At 40.7% G+C, this 25,131-nt stretch overlaps 1 protein-coding gene across 7 annotated transcripts; it reads right to left on the bottom strand.

The window, feature by feature from the left end:
• Positions 1-4,248: 4,248 nt before the first annotated feature.
• Positions 4,249-25,131, bottom strand: LOC137191124 (polycomb protein SCMH1). 7 transcript variants are annotated; one of them, XM_067600960.1, is made up of 18 exons: positions 24,996-25,131; positions 24,257-24,398; positions 22,355-22,426; positions 22,010-22,087; positions 21,665-21,735; positions 20,970-21,204; positions 20,482-20,570; positions 19,918-20,183; positions 16,922-17,082; positions 14,474-14,718; positions 13,727-13,918; positions 10,427-10,553; positions 10,031-10,231; positions 9,504-9,674; positions 6,970-7,095; positions 6,033-6,164; positions 5,311-5,438; positions 4,249-5,133 (listed from the first exon to the last, which is right to left on the bottom strand). In XM_067600960.1, the coding sequence occupies exons 3-18, from the start codon at positions 22,377-22,379 to the stop codon at positions 5,014-5,016; spliced, it is 2,367 nt and encodes a 788-aa protein (XP_067457061.1). In that variant the 5' UTR covers positions 22,380-22,426; positions 24,257-24,398; positions 24,996-25,131; the 3' UTR covers positions 4,249-5,013. The 7 variants fall into 7 exon arrangements, with proteins under 7 accessions (XP_067457061.1, XP_067457064.1, XP_067457062.1 ...); XM_067600963.1 differs by having other exon boundaries at positions 19,918-20,180; XM_067600961.1 differs by lacking the exon at positions 24,996-25,131 and adding an exon at positions 24,638-24,751.

Here is a 25,131-nt window from a genome sequence, read left to right as displayed (position 1 = left end):
CAACAGGAACATGTTTCTATCTGTGTGTGTGTGTGTGTGTGTCTGTTTGAATATTGTATGAAGAGGGCGCATGCTTGAACTTGTCCGCTTTAACAAGAGAGTTTGGAGTTTTTTTTGCCATGTTTTGTGCTAACCTTGTGTGTGTGTGTGTGTGGTGTATGAATGTGTTTGTGTGCTGGCAGGGGGTAAATAAACAGCAGATCCCTCAGGGCAGGGGTTATTCAGTGGACATGTTGCTCAAGCCGAACTTCCTGATTTTCTAGCTGAACAGTCACCTTCCAGCTCCACTTGACATGCAGTCTTATTGGACACTGCTCTTCCCTCCCCCAGCTTTAGGTTCTCCTCACAAAAAGCTAAAATATCACAGATATTTCAATGCAACAGGCCCTCTGTGGAAAACATCAGTTGTTGCACTGTTGGATTTTGCTCCCGGGCTTTTAGTAAAGCTCAGCGTCTTCTAAGCAACACAACCTTTTCTCTTTCCCACATGAGGGAAAAAGCAATATAATCCCATCACACTTTCTTTCCTGGAGCCACATAGTTTAGCTGTGTCTCAGTAATTGTTTTGTTTTCCATGAGTCCTGCTGAGGAGGCTTTTAAATGCAGCCGTGTACCTTGTGCATGCAGAGGTAAGTGGCTGATTTTGGCATGTCGGGGCAGGTGACACAGAGGTTGCCTAGTGACTAGCGACTCCTCCTCTGACCCCCCTCCCCAAATCTGGGGTTGAATGGTTTGCCAGCTCTTTGAAGTAAAGGGAGGGGATGTAAATAATTTATTTTCCTGCACACAGCTGACACTTCTCCGTCGAGCTGGCTCAAACACATCGTGGTGTCCCAACAATGTCTAAAGGTGGTAAATATTTAAGGGTTGTGTGATTTACACAGCAAGAGCCAAACTGAGTTGAGCTGCGGTTTCACAATAGTGGCAGAAAGTTAACCTTGGTGTCAGCATGTATCCAATACAGCTGTTTTGTTAATAACGCTTGTTAAAATGTTTTTTAAGTGTGTTTTTTTTTATTTGTTCGTTTTTTTATCACGAACATCAGCATAATTCATATTCACTTTGAATAATGTTAAAATTACCTTTCAAATACACCCTCATTGTTTGGCTCTCTGATGTGTCAAAACCTGCCCAGCCGATTATAAAGAAATACTGATATTCAAGAGGGGATTGACACAAAAACAGCAACACTTGTGTGATGTAATAATGTCCAAAACAAAAGCCCTGCAAATAATATCACCCTTTTTGAAGCTTAAACCATGGAATTTTTAATGACACTGTCAGCAAGGTGGTAATTGAACACAGTTGTTCCTGTTTTTACACTGTGCAAAATAATGTAGAGTTGTATCAACACATAACTGACAGTCTCAAGATTGAACATTTTAAGTTTCACAAAACTAGTATTTTGCTGTAGAGCTTTTTTCGTTGGATTATATTGTATTGTAGAATTCATCATTGTATTCGCCTCATGTACTTGCAATTTTATTTGACTCGAGCCCATTTAATGTGAGCAGGGAAATTATCCAGGCCAGCCCTGAAGAGTTACAGGTTTGTAGGTTAGAATAGATGGAAACAGTATTAGCACAGGCTATGTTCTGTACACAGTGTCTTTGTGAGCAAGGCTTTAAGCCTAATCTGGTGACAGTGGCAAGCACATGCTACCAAAGACAGAGTAACAGGCTATAGGCTGGGGGGTGGAATTAATACAAGAGAGCAGTTCTTGTCAGGCTTTATACAAGTGTTATCCTGCTGATGAAATCTCCATATACTGTATAAGGTAATCTGTGAATGCCAAGGAGAATCATGTTCACATCTGCTTTTTGATTATATTAGTGAGTAATTTTCACCCGTGCATCTGTTATACCTGTGCTTTTCTGTGTTTGTGTTTTATTTTCTGTGTGTGTGTGATCCATGCTTTTTTTTTTGGAGTCATGGACAGATAATACCCACGCTGCCGTGTGACCAACATTTTCCTTGCAGGAAAATCCTGACATTAGCTGGCACGCACCATCTGTAGGCAGGGGCCTGATTGGGTGAGGGGCTGTCAAGAGAGAGAGAAGAGTTCTTAGCAGATATTATCTCCCAATAAAAGTCAATGGAGACGAGCAAGTGGCCTCATTTGTGGAAGGTGGTGAAATCAAATATGATGTTAGAAACAATCGTACGTAGACATGGATGACAGTGTTATGTAATACAGACCCTACTTCCCTGAAATGTCATGATTCCTCTGAGGTGTGGTAGTATTTTCTTTTTCCATCCCTCAGTATTTGGTAATACGTGTAGTTTTGTTCCACAACAACTGACCAATCAGACAGAAGTGTCCTATACTGCGTTGTGTGGACTCACTCACTGAAAAGCCAAATAAAATAAAGAACCTTAAACAGAGACAATTCAGACTGATCATACCCAGAGTAAGTGAACTTGAAGCATTTAGATAATGCATTTAATGCATTATAAACCAGGAATTTGCGCAATCTGGAAAAATGTTTCAAAGATCAACCTGACAAAGAAATTCAAGTATATGTTTTTATTATGACTGACGCCTCAGGGCTTTGCAGGCACACCAGGATCTGAGGCCCTCACCCCCACTTAAAGTACCTCAACTGACAGCCCAAAGGCATGCTGGGAAATCTGGTATCAGCTGGAGAGGAAGGTTGTGGACTGAGCACCTTTTTCTTTTGTCTTTCTCTCTAACTGTGCCCACACTTGTCTGTAGAGAGCAGATGCCAGGCTGGTTCTGTAGAATATATGGCACTTCCATGCCATAACATGACAGCAGCAGCAAGACTCGAAAAAGTCGGGGTTTTTTCTCTCACAGTTATAACTGATCTGCAAGCCTGCAAAACTTCCTTTCATACATACTGAAACTGTCTCGCTGTTCTGTATGGTGTATGACTGTTGGGGCAAAGACAGTACTGGATGACTCAGGAGCTCTGCTTAGAATTGTTGGTAAATATCAGGGGCAGGATTTCCCCAAATTATCTAATACCATTGTGTGTCATGACAATGAAGATAATCTGTCATGCATATATGTTCCCAGATGACCTAACCAGTGCTGTTGAATATTCACTCTAATACTGAAAGACCTCTCTGTCTGCTGTCTTACCAGCAGAACAAGAATGGCACCTAATAAAAGTCCCACTCTAGTGTTAGGAGCTAAAGTGAAAACTCACTTCACAACCTTCACAAACACAATATGCAGCACAAGGAGCTGTTATTTCTATAAATAGCGCCAGTTTCATGCACAACACTTTGGCTACTATTACACATCAACAAGCACAGGCATCAGCCACGAGCTCTGAGCTTGTCACATGTGCCTGAGCATAACACACAAACACAGCACAGATTGTGCGTATGTGTCATATGCTCACACACAGAGACATGCATTCATACTCATCCATGTCAGTAAGAATCAGTGGGTTTGGTCACTGTTTTCAACCCTACATGATATGTTTTCCTGTTTTCACTAGGAGGATGTGGTTAGATTTTCTTGTCTTGTATCAGGTCGCTTCAGTAAACACAAGTAATTTTCACCCACACACCTAATAGCCCACTCGTGTACTGATGGAAATAATGATATACATTTACCAGAAACAGAGCAAATAATTGGCTCACATAATCATAAAGAAAGGGTCTTCAAATAATGGAAAGTAAGTAAAATGACCACATCGCAATATAGCAGAAATAATGATTATGTAGCAACAAAACTAAAACCAACCATGTGAAGTAGTCTTCACTTAGTGTAATAATATCATATGAGATTATCATGCTGAGTCTACCAGATGGAGATATGGCCACCCATGGCAGTGCATGTCAGTGAGTCCCAAGGAGAAACACCAAGGAGACTTGACTGCGAAAAGGCTAAAAGAGCTGTGCTTCCCTCTGTTGGTGAACGTCTGTCACTGGAAACACACTCAGTGAATGGAACCACATGTAGTCTTTAAAATAAAAAATTTGAATCTGTATTGATAACGTAAGTAATATGCACATTTTAAACCCAGTATAATTTAAAAAAAGATACACCTTTTACAGCTTCAAAATGTCAAGATTGTTAAATGTACATTTGTATGTGGTATATAATCAGTCTTTAAATGAAAAGGTCAGGCAAATTAGAGAGAGAAAATATGATCCTCATTCAAATAAGTGAAGAAATCAATTGGTGTAGCAACACAGGAGAGTTTAAACATGATGGAATCACAAATTCTAACATTGCAGAACAAAAAACAGAAAAAAAAATAAACAAAACAGTTGAATTATTATATATTTATTGAACAATGTTAAGTATGATAGGGCTCTCCATGTAGGAACTCTAATAATATAGTATAAAAAATTAAAAAAGTACAAATAACAAAGACAAGACAAGTCATTGTAAACAACATTCAGAATAAGAGAAAAGAAACAGATTTCCTCATGGCAGTATCCTCCGAATAAATGTTTTGTTGTCCTTTCATAAAACATGTTTTTTCCCCATAATCAATATTGTTGTAGTTGCAAAACCATGCCTCAAACAGAGACGTTAATTAGACACATTCCCAACTATTGGGATGAATGTAGTGATTTCCTTTCTTCCTTTATGGTTTTCTTTCTTTTAGCATATCCGACACAAACCGTTTAAAAAGGCAAAAATACGAGTCCATATATTCATGAAGTACAAAATATGAAATGTACAGAATAAATGTAACATAATAAAAGAAGGCCAAAAAAGCCTTTTACAGTTGGCCACATATGACTCTTCAAGTTATACTGAAATGCAAAACAGATGACGGACAAGTGGGTGATCCTACGTATCCCATGCTGCCTTAGGGCTGGATTGTGCTACACAAAATAAACATTCCTCATTGGATGAGGTCAGGAGAGGGGTATGTAATACCAGATATGGTGGTTTGATGGAAGTTGCTACATGTAATGGTCAGTATATGTCCGATATGCAGTGCATTATATACTGATCCTAGAACAGGGAGGCGGGGTTGGAGTTTAGTCCTTTGGAAGGTTGTGGCTGGTCAGCTGACCTCCTCAGGCCCGTTTGAGCTTGTCGATGTGAAAGGTGAGCTTGAGGGCGGGGCCGAGCTTCAAGCCCATGTATTTCATCATCATGTCGCTACGCAGCAAGAGGAGTGCTTTCCCGTCAATCTCCTGTAAGAGAAGACACGGAGAATGGACCGAGTGTGCAAAAGTAGTAGATGTACTAAATAAAAGCTGATGTCTAGCAGTGAAAGTCTATTTGCAAAAAGTATATATCAATTTCAGAGAAGAATATTTTATTATAAGCCAGAATTCTCTTTATCATTATCATTATGAGGGTATACATACATGTTTTCTGAAAAGGTCAGCATGTGGTGCCAGCACTGGGTCGATGTCTCTGATATACTGCATGACATCCTCTACTGTCCACAGGTTGGGGTCTTGACCACTGGGCCTGGGGCTCTCCCGAAAACTGCCTGAAGGGGAGCACAAGCACATACATTCATAACGACATTCAGGTCATTCATCGGGTATTTCATTCACCTAAACTGTTAATGTTACTGCAGATTTCCCCAAGAATCCACTAACTGGTCAAGCACTATCCTACACTTTACCTTGCTATCCCAAAATAACATTAATAAAACTACTTGTTGATTCAATTACAAAAGTCAAAGCTTTCCTTTCCTTTGTGTCTGAGCCAATCTTTAGTCTTTCAAATTCAATTACAACTGTCAGTCAGTGCCGTCGTCTTCAGAAACGACAGAGCTTTAAAACCTGCTTTATCCTCTCTAACAGAGCAACTAACCCAGCTTCAAAAAATCCAATTGCCTGGCTTTCAAAAAGTACTTTCATCCTGTTAAGTTGAAATTATTTTGGAAGAACAGAATTTTCCTATCTACATTTATTTATTTACCATTTCAAAGATATGCCACAAACAACTACAAACTACAGTAAATCAGCAGTAAATTTAATAGGTTTCTTCTGGTGTTATAAGCAACACAACACAATTAAATTGTGGTGCAAACTTCTTAGACAAAACTAGTGTTTCCTGTATAAGTGTTTCTTCCTACCTGTAGAGTTGGTATGATGCAGCAGCTTGGAGGGAGACCTCAGGCCGGGTGTTTGGCCCGTACAGTTTGGGGAGAGAGGGCTCTTCTTTAAGTGCTCTGATGCAGCGACGCTGTTCTCCATGAAGGACTCTCCTGAGGACAACAGAGACAGCTGGCTAAGCAGTGAGATAAATAAATACATAGATAGAGATACTTAACAATTCCTAAAGTGGCCACCAGCCCCAAAAAATCCATCATATTAAATAGATTTAAAATGCTGAATGTAAAGAAGCATTACAAAATGAATGCAAGTGGCTGGCTTATTCTCATGACACATTTCACAGTGTAAGACTTATGACTAGTATGACAGAAGGCCAGTTTAAGGGGGATATTACCCTTTTATATAAATCTCTTATTCTCCAATAATTTAATTATAATCTAAGGAAATTGAAAGAAGACTAAATGATTAACCTCCTGCACCAGAACTTAATACCACTTGCTCCTGAGCCAAGAGCTTCTTCTGTTTTACTACCTCTTTTTATAAGATTATATTAACTTTACTACTACTACTACCGAACTTTACTGGACAACTCAGAGCGGTCTGTTATCAGAATTAAATGTCTTACATAAAATGCGGTGCAGTATAAGAGTGGAGAGCCACTGATTATATAAATAAATACTATGTACATGAGTGGAAGGCTTGTTTAATCAGTGAAATTCTTTCATTTAAGTGTATTTTCAACCCTCACAAACAAAGGACAAAAAATAATACATTATTATATTAGGCCAAGGCATTTTACAAAATACATTTACATATATTGTTTCTTCTGAACACTATCAACATTCAAAGTATTATTATTATTATGAATTTTCTTCAGCTCTGTTTAAATATAAACAAGCAGAAAATAATACAATTTATGGAAGTACAGGGATATGAACAACAACAAAGTTAATGTACCATCAGTGGAGTGCCGTGGGATTTTGGCCAGTTTCTGAGGCAGGGGACTGTTGTAGGACTCCTGGAGGAACCGCTTAGTGCCTCGGCCCGGGCCTGTCGTCAGGTTATCTCCAAAACTTCTTCTATCTAAAAGCAGTACAGAGGGAGGAAATAATGAGAGCTCATATAGGTAGAGGCTAAACAGACCTGTGAATCACTGGGTAAAACATATCTAGAGCTTTTGGTCTAAGATGCTGAATGGGAACAAAAAAAAAAACAAAAACAGCAACGTGGGGCAGAGAGAGATAAATATATTAAAGTATTTTGATTAGTAGAAAAAAACCTGTCAAGCTATGTAATTTTTTAAAAACACAATTTGGTTTGTGTCAGTGAACTCAATTTCAAGTGTCATGTTTTCGCTGTAATCATTAATTAATTCTTGTACTTTAGGAATCTCCAACAACACTGGCAACAACACACTCTCTCAGCCACCCTCCATTGTAATAGCACAATAATGATCTGCACAATCACATTAGAAGGTTTTGACTTGCCAACAATAGGAGGTGATCTACGACATTCACAACAAACAATCAGCCTGGCAATGAACAGTTTGACATATTTCTCGCAGTGTTTCTTCCTCCACCCAGATAAAGCATCTTGTTGTCAGTACACTATTAAGTGGCTGTACGGCCGGTAATTAATTCATTTATGCCTTATTTATCTTGTTCCCAAGAACTCTAATCTCTATCCTCAGAAACTGACATTTCCCAAAGTAAAACAAGTAAACATAGTATACATATACTCAAGAGAGGAACACAGTGTACCTCCCTTGAGCACTTACAAAACTTGTTTTAGGAGTCTACTGCCAACATCTCTGTGAGTAAGACATCAGGCCTGTCACAATAATTACATTATCGACATTATCGTAAGATATGGACATGACCCTCATTCATTTTTACTGACATCAACATTGCCCGTTCTGTTTACGCGTGTTTGTTTGCATAAGAATGTCACCAGGTGTGTAGGGAGGGTGCGGTCGAGAGAGAGAGAGAGAGAGAGAGAGTGGGTGTGTGACGGTGAGGCTGGCGCTGGCAACCGCAGCAGCAGCAGACATATCAGTATAGCTGTGAACGTTGCAGTGCAGTGTGTGTACAGTTTAGGGTATTTGTCAGTGAATAAATGCTACAACTCCTCATGACCCATGATTAAAATGAAGGGGGTTAGCCCCGAAGTTAGCGACAATGGGTAAACCTAACCTGACCAATCTCACTTAAGGTGAACCGACCTTTAAGGTGGACCAGGTATTCTCATTTTAGTGACAATCTCAGACGTTTTGCTACTATGGTGGTTGTAAATTTGCTCTTGTTTTCCTTTTCAAGACAAACAGAGCAGGACTTGATGTGTGTATATGAACTATTTAACTCATAAAATCCATTTTTTGTAACATCACGCCCCAACAAATAAAAAAAGCCTGCAGACATTTCTAGAAACCCTAAAATTCTTCACTCCCACTAGTGAACACATGCTGGGGGAGTGTATGTAGGCTGCAGGTATGGTGTAAATGAATAAGGTGAAGCTAGAGGTCCTGGCACCTCCTAAATAAGTAAGTATGGTATTCAAACTGATGTTACCATGTTAACTGCAACTGTGGCATAAAATGGTCTTATAATGACAATAAAATTGTTTATCACAATTATTTCTGGGACAATATATAAAAGAACACAACTAAAGAACCAATACTGGTGTTACACACACAATCTAACTGCTATATAGAGTCTATTATTGGTTTTCAGCTTAATAAATATTTCTAAACATGCCTCATTATCACCAGTTACAACTGACATATCCAGCAGTCAGACTGATTTCTAATAATGAGGACAGAAGCTCACCCTTCTCGTTACAAATGCACACAAACATGGGCAAAAATTCCAGATTTAGATTTGATAGGAACTGAGAATGGAGCTTTGATTGAATACCTTTTTGCTAATGTTTTTGCGTTTTCTGAATATATTTCTAAAGCATTGAATAGGAGGAGAAAAAAAAAACATATGATAGATAAATTGCTCATACTCTATTCTATATGTATTGCAGACTATTGGTTTATGAACTGGAATAAAAAATAATTATACACAGCGTTTGGCACTAATGGATGCATATGTAGATTTTGTTTTGTTTGGATTTGTGTGTTGTGTCTTGTGCTTATGGGGCTGTGTTTGTATATTTGTTGTATTTCCATTGTGGGATATCTTTTGAATCATCGTTTGTGGGAGGATTATGTTTATGTTTGGATGATTGTCGATGTACTGTGCTGTTAGATAATGGTGGGTTAACATGCAGCAATGTTTGGTTTGTCGTTAGTTAATATATCTGAACGATTCCATGAGGGGTGGGTCATGTAGATGACCAGATACAAAAAAAAAAAACCTATTCATTCATTGTTGTAAATGAAAAACAGTATTTACATACACCAGACACACAGTATCAGAGCCTCCTGAATATTATCAGGATGTAGTTGTGCGCACCTGAACCCACTCTGTGATAACAACAGCACTGACCTGTAGTGTATGTGTGACTGTCGTAGTGCAGGCCTCCTCTGGCAACAGGCTGGCTGCCAAACAGAGGATCGCAGTGAAGGTTGTGGCAGAGTTTTTCCAGGAAGCGGAGGACGTAAGTGACACTGCTGACTGTGGGCAGGGTTAAGGTGTGATGTTGCTGGTCAAAGTAAGCTGGACAAGAAACAGGGGGCGAAAGGCCAGACGATCAAATGCTGCTCAATGAAGTGTACAGTTCTTTTGTTTTAAAATGAATAAAAGCACAATGTCCGATTGTGTTGTTTGGACCTCACATTTCATGTCACATTTATAACATAATTTACGCTCGGTGCTCCATGTGCAGTAGTGTTTTGTTGCTATTTTCACAACAGCTCTACTGCTCTTACGAAAGTTAATTGAACAAAGATGTGAAAATGCCACAACAAACAAGTAAAATACAACTAAACTGCTTAAAATAGTCTTTCATGAAGACTTTCAAAATGCTACAGAGACAGAAAGCACATTCCCTCTCAAATGAATGTAATCCCCACCTGAAATGACTTCACCGCCTTGGCCAGACTTGAGGCAGGAGAAGACTGTGGCCTGGTTGTGGGCAGAGTCAACACATGCCTGGACGCACTGCTGAAGGACCGAAGAGGCCCGGCCTGGCCCAAAGTGATCTGGGAGCTGCTGGATTCGCCGCTGGTCCAAATGGGGCCCTACCTTGCCGTACTTGTTTAGGTACACACAAACTAAGAGACAAACAGAGGAGTCAATAATTAATGTTATATGACTTATTTAATACTTAAATCTAATAAAAAAAAATATTAAAAGGACTATTATGCTGATTTTACATCTTGTTTCCATGTATTAACAGGGGTGGAAAATCTCTCCGCACCACAGTGTCAATAATATTCATAATATCCAGGCCTGTGGACGTCACGTACCTGTGGGAGCCTGTAGTGCAGAGTTGGGGATGGTGGCGTTGTCCAGAGGCACAGTGCTGGTGTCAGGCTCTGGGGTGCTGCTGGTGGGAGACGTGGGGACTGGATTAGGTACCACGCGTGGTTTTCTCTGGATACAAACACATACGTAGAGACATTTGTAGCATTTGTATCTTAACTGTTTCATTACCATCAGTACCTTTTGATGAAAACAGTTAATACAAATGTTGCTCCTTTGTTGCACATAGTCATCATTTTTATATTTGAGCCCACAAAACAAAGGAACTTCCTGTAAATGTAATAAGGTGTAACACGGAGAAAACAAAACAAAGATCAAAGGTGAAAATTCATAACTAAGTATCTCTTTTCAATACATTATTGGGGCATGATGAGTGGTTTTGAGCTGCCAACATTTGTTGTGGACAACCACTGTGTTTTTGTAAAAGTAGATGCCTTTGAAATGGAAAACAAGCTCCATCTGACTCACATTCAGAGCACCAACAAACAGCGTGACATTCATTTATGAATTTTAACCCCAAACATATTCAGACCTGGAATCATTATTTTCATTTTTAGGGCAAGGCCACTTTGGCTTTTGATAAATACAAATTTATTGGGGCACAGCAACCAAAATATAGGGCTCATGGCCAAAACCACTGGTGCAATAACATAAGTGATAATTACATTGTATGAAGACAAAACAGTATAAAATCAATGAAAAACAGTACTGAGTTTATTAAAACAAATTAAAACTACACTGAATTTTTGACTTTTCTGCAAAATGCTGTCTGATTGATTCTTTTTAAAAATGTGAACAATTCATTATATTGATTGTTATTGTTATATTTTAATGATAAAATAAAGTCTATAAATAGTAGGGATGCGTGATATGGGATTTTTGCTGATATCCGATATGCCAATATTTCCAACTCATTGTGGCTGATTGCCCATACTGATATATGCACATATGTTTTACAGCTGGCTGAGGAGACTATTATGCATGCAAGCATTGATTAAACTATGATCAAGAAAGACAATATATGAAGGAGGAACTTAGGGAAGACTTTAACGAACCTGCCAAGTGGGTGGAGCAGTAGAATTTTCTTTGAGTTTATTAGACAGACAGGATTAATGTGTAGGATTTAATCTCTGGTCCACACTCCGGAGCAGAAGGTGGCGGTAATGCACCTAAAACGCTGGTTGCCAACCGCCGTTATAAACCAAACAGAGTGGTACATCCTGTCAGCCAATGTGTTTCCTATCTTTGCAGCTGATCATAGCAGCTCCTCCGCGGACTATTTTACCCTGACGGTCCCGGTGCTTTCTCCGCAGGCTCCACTTCACTCAGCTTCCCGTGTAAACCTGAATAACAAACCGGGGTTCGGTGCTCTGGTTGGATCCACACGGAGAGTCGGGGCTAACGTTAGCTGAGGGGCTAGCAGAGCGTTAGCCACAGCATGACCGGAGGGAAGCAGAGCCAGCTAGCCTCTGCTAGAAGAAGCAGCTGGTCTGACGGGCAGCTGAGTGAAATAGAGCCTGCGGAGGAAGCACTGGGACCGTCAGGGGGAAACAGTCCGTGGAGGGAAGCACAGTCAGGCGGCGGAGGAGAAGGCAACATATCAGCCTCTCATAATCGGCAGAAAATGTTCATTTCGGGCCGATGCCGATATTTCATTTTAGAGCTTATATCGGCCGATACCAATGATGTGCCGATAACATTGTGCATCCCTATTAAATAGGCTAAAGGTGATCAAAATTAATCTGAGCAAGTTTCAACACCCGTGCGACTATTAGCATTTGAGTCTAAGATCATAGGAGCAGTCACAAAAAATACTTTTTTACACGTTACACATTAAACACACTGATGAGAAACTTCTCAAGGGGAGACTACGATGATAACTGTGAGTCATGTAACAGCTGACAGACTCTCCTGATCTGTATTAACTGAGAGGTGGCTGACTGCTTACAGAGAAATGGATGTGTGTGTGTGTGTGTGTGTTAACATTGCATCACACTGAAAAAGTTGCAACCTGTCAGATCTCAGAGCAAGTTATATACTCTACGTACATTCGTAGTTAGTTAACACTATGCAGCAATATCCTGGTTAGGGATGTCAACAGTTAAGCACCGAGAATATTTTTGACCGGTTACGCATGTCGGTCAATGTGTAAAACAGACTCCTACACGGAGCGTTACATTACGGGTTGTTTGTAGCATTAATGTTGCTAGGCTAGCGAGTGTCTTAAAGTCTGTTTATACTGAGTGTGTCAGAGTCAGTCAGCACTAAAAGTGTTTCGTTAGTCCAGTTTAACCTGCAGGAGTTTCTGAATGCTCGTGTAACATGTTTTTCTGCCACGGAGGGAATAAATTCATGACGAGTGAAAACCAGTCCAAAGCGTCTCTACTGCAGAAATGGAATATGTCAAGCTGCCAAATACCACTGTCACAGATGATGAGGAGCTCAAAAAGATAAACAGGCAGTCTTATAAACGTTAACAGCTGGAGAAAATAATTTTGACTGCTTCCAAGAGTGTGTGAAACTTTAAAACACAACCTGTATTAATATTTACACTGTACAGTGTTTAGCTGTTTGTGCAGTAATTGTTAGTTAACGTTAGCTAGCGGGTTAACTGTTAATGTTTACGTTACACATATATTTGTGGGAGTGGGAGATATCTCACGCTACTGTTGATGTCCAGTTTGATGACGGAAACACTGGGAAACATTGAGTCTGTTTATTTGCTGCATCGCATGAAGTTTTAAATGAGGAAATGCGCAACTTTCTTTTAAGGTGACAACGGCCAGTTCAAAACAGGGCAAGCCAAACTTGCCGTGTGGGTAGTTAATTTTAGAAGGGGCATTAAGGCCACACTCTGTGGTATCCATGGCACTGGCCGTTTGGCAGTGGTATAATTCCTGCCCTGCATATTACACATGATGAAACAAAGGACCCTTTTCAATTTGATAGTAATTTGAAATATACTAGCTGTTTACTCAGGTGCTGTCTAGTCTAACTGGTAAGGAAAATGACAACAAAGACAGGAGTGGGCTACCAGGGGTATTTTTCAGCACTGGGTCAACTGGGTCAGTTTCTTACTAAACAACTTGTTCAAGTACATGAGGCAAGTACTCAACAAGTCATACCATTGACTTTAAAAATACCTTATGTATTAAAAAAAAAGACTACCCCACAACTATGTTTTTTACATTTTACAGAAGTGTTCCTTGTGCAGCCAAAATGCTATAATGAGACACTCAGTGGTTTAATGACGCCTGTGTTCATGGGTATGCAGTGGATGTTACCTTGCTGCCAGGCTTGGGCCCTCTTTTCTTTGGGATCTTGATAGGTTCTGCCTGAGTCTGGGCCTGCTGCAGAGCTATCCTCTGTGCCCAGTTGGCAGGCAGTCTGCCTCTGGGTCTCCCTGGGCCTGTCACTGGCCGTCCTGGGCCAGCTATGGCTTCTTCCAGCCAGCCAGTTCTCTTTGCCCAGCCCAACTGCAAACAAAGAGCAAAGGAGACAGAGTCAAGTAGAGCTAACTCCTCATGCTGTGAGACTCTACAGTGGTAATGCTCCCTCCAGCAGAAAACAAAGTGTGACATATGGTGAAAAATGTTTCCATGCAACCAAGGCTGTCATTGTGAAACAACTTGAGCACTGTTGTTCATCAGAGGTGACCAAAAAGAAACAACAAGGGATTGTTTTGAGACATAGCCTACAGGTTTTGCTCGTATAGTTTTGAGATATCCGCCTCAGAGATTTTGACCACCACCTCAGTACAAAGGAGGAGAATAAAATTTAAGTGAAGACTGCAAATCAATCAGTGTGCTCCAGTATTTTCCCTTTTTTTAGAATTAAATCTAATCTGTAATGCATTAAAAACAGCACTAAAAAGAGTCCCTCTAGGAACGACGTCACTGTTACTCTGTATAATCCACAGATCTCACTGCTAACAGAAGTAGTCTTAATAAAACTGAAGACATACATGGCTTGACACAATTAGATATCTCTGAGGGTCTGACCCTGGTATCTGTAAGCTACATCAGGCCTACCTTACTGCCAGGCTTGGGCCCACGCTTCTTGGGGATCTTGATGGGCTCCAGGGCTTTGCCTGGCTGGATGCTCTGTGGTCCCAACGCTGATCCCTTCTGACTCCAGGGCCCCGTCACCTTGGTTTTCCTGCGGCCTGGCTTACGTCCTCTCTGAACCGGAGGTCTGCCCACCGTGGGGGCAGGGTGCATGGCTGGGCTCTCCACACTACCGTCTGTCAATGCCCCAAGGCTCTTAGGCAACACTACTGCACGGGCAAAGACAAGGCAGACAAGAAAGAAAAGTTGAGTGAAAAGCAGTGGGATAACAGCAAAAAAAGAGCAAATTGAGTTTCACCATTTAGTCACATTCATTATTTGTGTAATGAATTTGTATTGCATCAGTCAAATACAGCAGAATGAGTGAGTGCCCAACTCCTTGCTCCTCCCTTTGTGCTGTTAACTGTGATGTCCTCGTCTGACTCCAGCTGCAGCCAACCAAGAAGCAAGTTGTGTTAAACACACATGCATCACGGACTCTCATTGTATGTGGCTTATCAGGTATTACCATTACCTCACCTCTTCTATAAAAACATTCCTCAAATGCTAACTAAGAAGTTATGTACCACCTCCTTTCTGCAATATGTAGCATCAAACTTTAAAAAAATAAAAAAATCTTTCAGTTTGTGAAGTGCAGAACTAAATTCTGACTGTTCATATCACAAGAGCTCACGCTTCTCACAGCAGCACAACAGCAGAGAAGGTCAAACATTCTCAGCAGTAAAACAGTTTTCCTTCCTCGGTAATAACCCTGAGGACACACACTACTTCTCTTAGACTGTCTTGTGCTTCACACTGAGAGAGCAAACAGGTAGAGAGAGGTTACATCTAGAAGTGCACGCACCAATTCGCTTCACAAGACTGCTCACATCTGTCCTTTGCTTCACTTTTAAGTTTTGTGGGCACCATCAACAACATTGCATTTACTTCCATTCTACTGGTGTGGCGGTAGAAATCTCAAAAGATGGATATCTCAGAATCTGAGCGAATAAAACCAAAACTATCTGCGTAACCAAATAACACTAGAGGATAGTGAGAAAATATGCTTTTTCATAACTTTGGTCAACTGTCTCTTTAACTATCCAGGTTTGGCTGATCAGCCTTTTACTGGAATGTTTGTGGTTTACACTTAACATTGCATTGTCTGTAAAATCATGTGTAACTAAAGGCACTTAATAATGCAGTGAGTAAAATACATGAATCCTGCTTTGAAGATGAGATTTTGATTTTTTTTTTTCTTCTCAGTTAAATGAACATCATAATTATGGTGGGTATATGGTGGGCAAGCAACAATGTATGAAAATATTGTATCATAAAGTCTGACAATCATGCATTTATTATGATTAACTGCATAAACTGTGATCCATACCGATGAACAAAAGACGAAGATGAAGCAAAGGAAAAGCAAGGGCTGAAACATATCAGACGAGAGGAGAGGGAAGAAAACTCAGCTGTTTTAAAAGAAGGGACAGAGGTAATCAAAGAGAATTTTCTCTAGGTCTGACTTCCAAGTCCCTGTTGGCTAGAATAAAAAGAACACCTTAAAAGCCTAACAAACCCTAATAAAGAAGCTAGCTGCTGACAGCGGTGAGGACATTCTTTAAATTAATCTCTTAAACTTCCACCAATGAACACACACTATGCCTTTTTTGATGGGAAGCATTTCAGAAATCACATGAGGGAACACGCACATGGTAAAATCATTAAGAGGGTGTATATTAAATAGATAAAAGCAAACCCAATGAGCCATGTGTTTTATATAAGCCAACACAGCTGGAAAAACTTCAACACACACAAAAAAAAAAAAAAACCACAGTTAAAGAATCACAGTATAGCCAAGATAGCTGGCTTCATATGCACCTGCAAGCCTACACACACATACACACACACACACACATACACAAACAAACTGAAATGCACTGGTATTCATCCTGGATCAACACAGGACAGATTTATGAGAGGAGCGGCCACATTCATTAACACAGGTCTTGGCCCGTAGGGCTGTATTTATTAAACACACTTTCACACGGGCACACCAATCAATGCAAAGCTCAGTCTGCAGGCTACTGGTAGTTTTTTTTTTATAGGGGAGCCACTATGAGGCTAAGAAGAAAAACAAGACACCAGATTGATCCTCACAGATATAATGATTCCGAGATAATATGTTTAAAAGGTTTAAAGAGCTGTTGGTTACGTTGTTCATTGATCAGCAACAACCCTTGTAAATACATCCAAACAGTCGTGTAACAAGCAAACTCCTGTTTTTTTTTTTCCCTCTCCCCTGAGTGCACTGAGTTCATCGAGTTCACAAAGCCACCACTGCCGGCTTCATATTACAGGAAGATAACTTCTAAAGACCTTTTAATCTATCACACCGAATGCATTTCTGTAATTTCATTCATCTTAACTTACCTCTCTCTTGCCCAAAGAAAGTCAAAAAGTGACTGGTTGTCTGTGCAGCTGTCCTCAGATTCACCCTCTCCTCCTGCCCTGTCCTCCTCTCCCACTCTTCCTTTGCGTTGCTCCTCCTTTCTTTCTTTTTCCTCCCTTCTCTTCTTCTCTCCTCCCACCATCTGCCGACAATGTAAACAGTCCAACTTTCCCAGCATATGTCTTTCTTTTCTCTTGGTTTCTGCCCCCTCTCTTAACTCAATTCTCTCCGATGTGTCTAATCAGAACCTCAGTCTGCCAGGGTGCCAACAAGAGGCCTGTGGAGGGGCATCCAGGCTCGTTTCAACCACGTCATGGCCCCTCCACTCTGCCAACTGGGTAAGTGCCAGGCCTTCATAAAAACACTAGCAGGCTACAAAGACATGTCCTGCCTCCCCATTTCCCTCCTTCCTTTTCCACTCCTTCACACACTGTGGATTCTAACAGATGAGTATAGATGACCTTGTGGCTGATAACCCTCATATTTCCCTTCTTTAACACTTTAACGCTACGAACTGAGCTGGATGTTACTGGATAACGGAGGTCGAAAGAACACGTTCAACTGCTGTTCATTTGAAACTATCAGGGATTTAAAAATAGCAAACTTGTGCAGATGACTTGATCAACTGTTACTAAAGATGCCTTCAGGCAGACGGAGTTCACCATCACACTGCAAAACCACAACGCACAAGTTCAACTCATACACGCCCCGGAGACAGTAAACAGTAAAACTCCAGATAGAGATATATTGATGAAATGTTGATGAAACAGGCTCATTATTGTGGTGAAAAAGTTACTTTTCTGCAACGGTTCTTAGATGTAAAAAGCAGAACTGGAAAAAAAAAAAAAAAACATACCACAAAAAAATTCAGTTACTGCAGTCTTTTAGCAGAAAAGTACTGGGTGCACAAGAAGAAAAACAGGTCAACTTGTTATGCACTGGAGTTGCTATGCAATAGGCTGAGCAAATACAATGGGTGGACACAATAAAAGCATCTTTACAGCATAATACAATCCAATGCATGGGTCTGTAAGGAACAGTGACTTTTTGAAGCTTATAATTTTGGCATAAGTTTGTTTTTTGTTCAGAATTGTGTTAAATCAACTGTATGTGTATAACTTATTACATTTTCTGTGTACTGTGTATTCATAAAGTATTCAGACCCCTTCACTATTTTCACATTTTGTTATGTTTGCAGCCTTATGCTAAAATCATTAAAATTAATTTGTCCCCTCTTCAATCTACACTCAATACCCCATAATGACAAAAACTGGATTTTAGATTTTTTTTGCAAATTTATTAAAAAGGAAAAACTGAAATATCACATTAATATAAGTATTCAGACCCTTTACTCAGTTCTTAGTTGAAGCACCTTTGGCAGCGATTACAGCCTCAAGTCTTTGCAAGCTTTGCACACCTGGATTTTGGGGATTTTCTGCCGCTCTTCTCTGCAGATCCTCTCAAGCTCTGTCAGGTTGGATGGGGATTGTCGGTGGACAGCTATTTTCAGGTCTCTCCAGAGACTGTTCGATTGGGTACAAGTCACAGAGGTGTCCATAAGCCACTCCTGCATTGTCTTGGCTGTGTGCTTAAGGTCATTGTCCTGTTGGATTGTGAACCTTTGGCCCAGTCTAAGGTCCTGAGTGCCTGAGAGCTCTGGACCAGGTATTCATTAAGGATATTTCTGTACTTTTCTCCATTCAACTTTCCTCCAACCCTGACCAGTCCCTGCCAATGAAAAACACCCCCACAGCATGATGCTGCCACCAGCATGCTTCATTGTTGGGATGGTATTGGGAAGGTGATGAGCAGCGCCTGGTTTCTTCCAGACATGACACTTCGAATTGAGGCCAAACAGTTAAATCTTGGTTTCAGAGAATCTTGTTTCTCACAGTCTGAGAGTCCTTTATAAACTTTTTTGCAAACTCCAAGCAGGCTTTCCTGTGTCTTTCACTGAGGAGAAGCTTCTGTCTGGCCTCTCTGCCATAAAGCCCAGATCGGTGGAGTGTTGCAGTAATGGTTGTCTGATATGCATCGTCAGCTGTGAGACCTTATTTAAACAGATGTGTACCTTTCCAAATCATGTCCGATCAATTGAATTTACCACAGGTGGATTCCAGTCAAGGTACAGAAACATCTCAAAGATGATCAAGAGAAATGGAAGGTACCCGAGCTAAATTTCAAGTGTTATATCAAAGGACCTGAATACTTGTCAACGTGATATTTCAGTTTTTCCTTTTTAATGAATTTGCAAAAAATTCTAAAATTCTGTTTTCACTTTGTCATTATGGTGTATTAACTGCAGATTGATGAAGGAAATTTTGGCTGCAACAAAACAAAATTTGAAAAAAGTGAAGGAATCTGAATACTTTCTGAATGCACTGTAAATTATTCAACATACATATGTGTCCACCCCCTGTGTAGTAAATATATTATTTAAAAAGCAATGTAATGTTCCTCTACCAATGGTGGTTAAAGTCACCCAAATTCCAAAAAGCATTTTCTCATTTCCCTCTCCTGGTATCTGGCCATGCAAATGCATTTAGTTTTATATGCTGAGGTTTTGAGATATCATATCTGAGATTTCTGCCTCCATGCCAAAACAGTAGAGGTCAAGAGAATTTAGTTTGTGGTGCTCATGGTGTTGACATTGTATAATTAAAAAAATATGAAATAAATCAACATTTTGTCTTTCCAGAGACAATATACAGAACAGTTTGTTCACTTGGACACTGTTTCTTGAAAGAGAAGTGGCTGTTTAATTTTTTCATGTAGTTTTTTTGTTGTGACCACCAAAAAACAAAATTTTCCTCCACTGTACTGACAAAGAGACAGAAATCTCATATATGATAAAATATAACCAAAATGATCTGCAAGGTCAGTACCACTAGGAGTAAGGAAGAAAATATATGTTTTTTTCTCATTTGGGTGAACAGACACTGAAAAAAAAATAAAAATAAACAGCAAAACTTCCCACCCACTGTTTAGGTTCAGACCTTTGGTACCAGGCGGCTGCAGGTTGTCTCCGGTGAGGGAGCACCAGCCAACTGGGAAGATGTCACGTGAGTCATAGCGGCAGTAATAGTCAAAGGCTCCTCGCCAGCCATCAAAGGTGACCAGCACCTCGACTCCACGCAGCGCACCCACTGTGGCCGGGCAGATAAAGTGGGGATTTTTACGGTCCACCGCTTCTAGCTTCATGCCCACCTGGAAGGAGTTCTGCTCTGGGGCTGGAGGCTCCTGCTGGGGAACATGGAGAGAAAACAAAGGGGGTCAGGTATGGAAGTTGGCATGTGTTAATATTTGTGATTACATATGTAGAGGGGGAGTTCAGTAAATCCAACCAAATGCTGGTGAATTTTTGCTTGCTGATTTAGCTGATTCTTACAACAGCAATTAATCAATTAGTGGGACTCTAAAAGACACCAGTGAAACATCAAATGTTCCTGGTGAATTCTAGTATGAATTATGAATTAGCGAATAAACAACCAGTTTTTAAGAGTGTGCACGTGTGTTGAGCTTGTGAGCCTTGTACAGGTACCTTGTGAAATATGCGGGATGGTGCCATCTCAGCTCCATTAAGTGTTTTCAAAAGGAACATGGGCCAAGAGGACGCATTGAGACGGAAGCCTGAGAGAAAGGACAACTGTTGTTGTAACTACACACTACAGCTTAAACATCTACGGATTATGTGATGAGTGACAAAAACTATCAACAATACTTTGTGGTAACAGTCTAAATAGGCAGAAAGAGTGCTTGTGTCTTTTCCCATTGGTAGTCGATTCTGAAATAACCTGTGTATAAGGCTTTCTAAACTGTATTGGAAAGTTATTTATGGGGATTAACATGACACTCTGTACAGTCAGTCACTGACACCTAGTGGACAAAATGAAAACCCCTAAAAAGTAAAAATGAGAAAAGGTAATGTGAGGTCTGTGGAAAACCGTTAACAATGTTCCATGAAAGCAAGACAACTGACAATGTGAAGGTGAACTAAAAAAAAAACTCATGTCATTTGTGTGTCTTTACCGAGTGGTGGCTGCAGCATGCCTCCATTTTTCTCACAGTTGCCGATAGGCTGGATCTCTGAGGAGTCCACCAGGCGCCAGAAGTCGTTCTTGTTGTCGGACCCATCTAAGCGCAGGCGCAGCCGTGAGCCTGTCAGGCCCACCACTGTAGCGATGCAGGTGGACGTGGTGTTTCGCGGGTCCTGAGCCTCCAGCTTCATGCCTGCCTTGAACTCATTTACTGGAGGTGTGAGGCTCTGCAGAAAAAAAGTGTTGGTGGGAGAGTGGCACAATCACAGGTGAAATTCTTATCAATAGGCTTAACCCCTGGGACACACTGGGTGCGTGAGCAGCGTGTGTGCGTCGCGGAACCTCTTGCTTTTCATTTCGGCGCCCATGTTAACAGGTTAGAGCAGCCACACTGCCCGTGTGACACGCACGTCTCACGTGAGGCTGCTGCGTCACTTCATCTACAGATTCGATGTCTCGCCTGTTTTCTCCGCGTGACATGCGGTTCTCAGCAGAAATAGACAGGGAAAACGAGAACGATAGGGCTGCCAGTGGCAGAAGCGCCGCAGCAGACACGCTTCCAGTGTGGACGCTGCAAGCGTGAGAGACGCAGCAGTTCAGCGACACACACGCGCTGCTCACGTGTCCCAGGCGTAATGTGGACAGTCAAGAGTGGACATTCTGCAAGAATACAACAATCTTGCTCACCTGTCTGAAGCAAGAAGCAGGTGCAGCGTTGGCACCCGTCTCTTTCAGGTATTTCTCCCAACTGAAATGCCCTGCAAAAAATATCCATTTCATATTAAAATAGTGTTTTTCAAGTTGTGAAAAGTTTGATAAATGTCATAATCAGCTTCCAGACAATGTTTTGTGAGCCAAAAACAAAAAGACAACAAAAAGAGACATGAGGCTTAAAATCCATTATCAACATTTGTGGCAAACTTCACCTTGATGATTAATGAAACAATACTGAAGCAAACCCTTGGGCACTGTTACCCTTTGGAATTGCACAAAACTTGCTTCATATTTCACCGGCTGCTGTGGGTTATTTACCTTGGTACTGTGAGGGCACCCGGGAGGGTCGTCCACTCCGGGCATGCTTGATCCTTCTGGCATCTTTCCACTCGATAGCTAGAGGAGCCAGAAAAAACGAAATAAGCTCTCATCTGCAGGTGGTTTTCTCATCAGTCAATACCTTGCAATTCTTGCCTCATTCACTGCTCCAAACATTGCCCAGGATTACACGACTATTATAAGATAATATACCAATCTGCCTAAATAGGAAAAATATGTCATACTTCTAGCTTAACCTGCAAGCTACTGTGAATACTTGTCTGTTAATACAAATATTTGGTAAAATATTGTTATCATACTGTGAATTAAATAATCCTTTGTTACCTTTCTGTGGCACAGGCTTCCTCATGCTCCAACAATACTGACCAAGCTCACGACACAACAGTGGCCTCCACTCTAAAGACGAAGGAAAATACAAAATACAAAAAAGTAGCTTTGTTACAGCTGTGTGAACCGTCCAACCATGTGAGAAAAAGAGGAATTTGGTGATGCTTGTTTATCGTTGCTGTGACGACTGAATTGAAAATATTAATCCGTCTTTTTCCTGTCACTTTGTTTTCGATTCAAACTTTTCAAGATCACCAAATACGGCAGACTGAATTTAATTTAATTAATATCTGTATTTCACGTAAGCCCTAAAAACAAGGCGTCTTGGGTTTGAGGGTTATTTAACGCAGTGTAAACATTATATAACTTAACAGTCAGTGAGAAAATCAAGAGTTTAAGGGATTCTATGAGCTCAAATAACTGATCAAACATAATAAAACTCAGGGTGGCTACCATATGTTTGTACAACCGTGTTTCAAAGTGAAACCGGAGTGCTGACTTTATTAGCTTTGTTGATTACTGACCTTCTCTCCAGACAGAGGGTCATCACACAAACTAGAGCTGCACCTAACAATTATTTTCATTACTGATTAATCTGCTGATTATTGTCTAGACTTAATGATTGATCGGTTTGTCTATAAAACGTCAAAAAAATAGTGAAAAACACCTGCTAGCATTTCGCAAGGTGATTTCTTAAAATGTTTTGTCCAATTAACACTCCAAAATCCAAAGAAATTCAGTTTACTATCATGAACAACACAGAAAAGCTTCAAATCATCACACTTGAGAAGCCGCAGCCAGCTAATATTTAGTATTTCTGCTTAAAAATGACTCAAGACATTAGTTGATTATCAAATAATGGATTCATTAACTAATCGTTGCAGCTCTGATCCAAATACATCACCAAGTTGAAGACCTAAATACATAAAAGTTCTTTGTTGAATTGACTCTATATGCAGACGGTTATTTAGATAAATGCTGTGGACAAAAGAGAAAACTCAAACAACACCTCTCAGCATGAAGCAATATAATTCAACAGCACCACAAGCTACAGTTTCCAATTAACCATCAATTTCTCTCTTCGACAATTTCAACAAGCCCAACACTATAATCTTCACGAAGGTAGAATTTATTGCAGGGTTGTTTTATTAAGTTTGCTTCAGTTTTAGCTGGAGGTACTTTTATCAGTTTTGCTAAGGGCAGAAAGCGATCATCATTATTCCACATGACTTTTCACATTCGCACAAGGAGTCAATGCAAAGTTATGTAACTGGAGAGGTGACACCAAACAAACACTTGATCACCGCATAACCACATAAGCAATTAAACTTAATAGCCTCTTGGTTGAAGAAAACAGTGTTTTCCATAATGTAAAATTTACTCTGCTGAATGCTTAAAAATGTTTTCAATTAATGGACAGAGGTTTAGAATAAGGCAACATGTTTTGAGCCTCGGTGACCCCTGTAACCCAAAGCATGGGCTCCACAACATTAGCAGCCAGACACAACACACAGGTCATCAGGTCAAACTGATATAAACAAGTACTTAAAGTGTTTTTTTTTCCCTCCAGTCAGCAGGTACCCACAGACTTAGCGGCATTTATAGGTCATAATCCCCTAAATAACCCTAAATTTGGATGCAATACAGCAACAGAGGACATCTACTAAATAGACACTCAAACATGCAATAGATTTAATTTGGGGAAGTGCACAGGAGTTAGTACTGACACGCAATATCCAGCAACTCTATCTGCCAAATATTTGAATTTGCCGAGAAAAACATACCAGATTTATTATGACAACAGTTGGGTAGAAAAAGCGTTAAAACTATAACGGTGACAATGGACCCAGTTTGTAATTTGAACAGATTGCTGTTATGCTGTGATATAAACACACCTACCTTAATACTTCATAACCGTTTAGCAGCGTTTCTCCCCTCCGGATGATTTCCTTTTCAATAGAAGTGCGCCTTTTTCTTCCGCCAAGGGGGATGGCGTCCAAATTAAAGCGACCCCGCTCCCTGTTTTTCCCAGTCTGAGAAACTGACAGGAGGACTGGCGTTATTAACAGAGCCCAGCAGGTACACCTTCCTCCTGTTGCAAACCCGCTAACTGTTGAAAACTCAAACGTCCAGCTACTAACACTTGTCTGACATCTACAGGAGTCGCTTTGTTTGCATTCAGTCTTACATTATCAAAAATTATTGAGAGCTCCATTCAAAACACAAAGCCAAAACATGGGACCCCCCCACCCCTTCCCCGTGTGCCAGATACTCCTTTACCTGACAGCAGCGTTTACAATGTTATTCAGGAGTTAACACTATATTAGCGGTAACCTCCACGGTATAGATCCGGGAAAGAAATCGCTGAATGAAAAGCAAACACGCACGCAGCCGCTCAGGAACCACATCCAGCATGCATGCTATATGCTACGCACGGCTACACAGAGACATGCCCACCGCTCGGGATGCTATCTTAGCATGCTAGGTGGCTCGCTAGCTCGTTGACCTGATTATAAATATTAGCATTAGCAAAACGGGAGCATACCAGCACACTGAAGCTAGCTAGTGATAATGTGGGCTCGGCGATGGAGCCGTGGCCTAAAAGGAGACGTTGCTCGGTGTATCCGAGGATGTTTACCTTGCTTTGTAACGTGTATGTTTGTTTCTGATGTGGGATTTAGCGCTTGTCCGCCATTTTTTTCTCTACACGATGAGGAGGGGGTGTTTTGCTAACATTTCTTGTAGGGCAGTCAGTCAGCCGGGCGGGCAAGCTG

The sequence above is a fragment of the Thunnus thynnus genome, chromosome 10 (assembly GCF_963924715.1).
Source record: "Thunnus thynnus chromosome 10, fThuThy2.1, whole genome shotgun sequence".
NCBI classification, from domain to species: Eukaryota; Metazoa; Chordata; class Actinopteri; order Scombriformes; family Scombridae; genus Thunnus; species Thunnus thynnus.
Note: the sequence above shows the minus strand (reverse complement) of the source record. Positions and strands in the feature narration are given on the sequence as shown.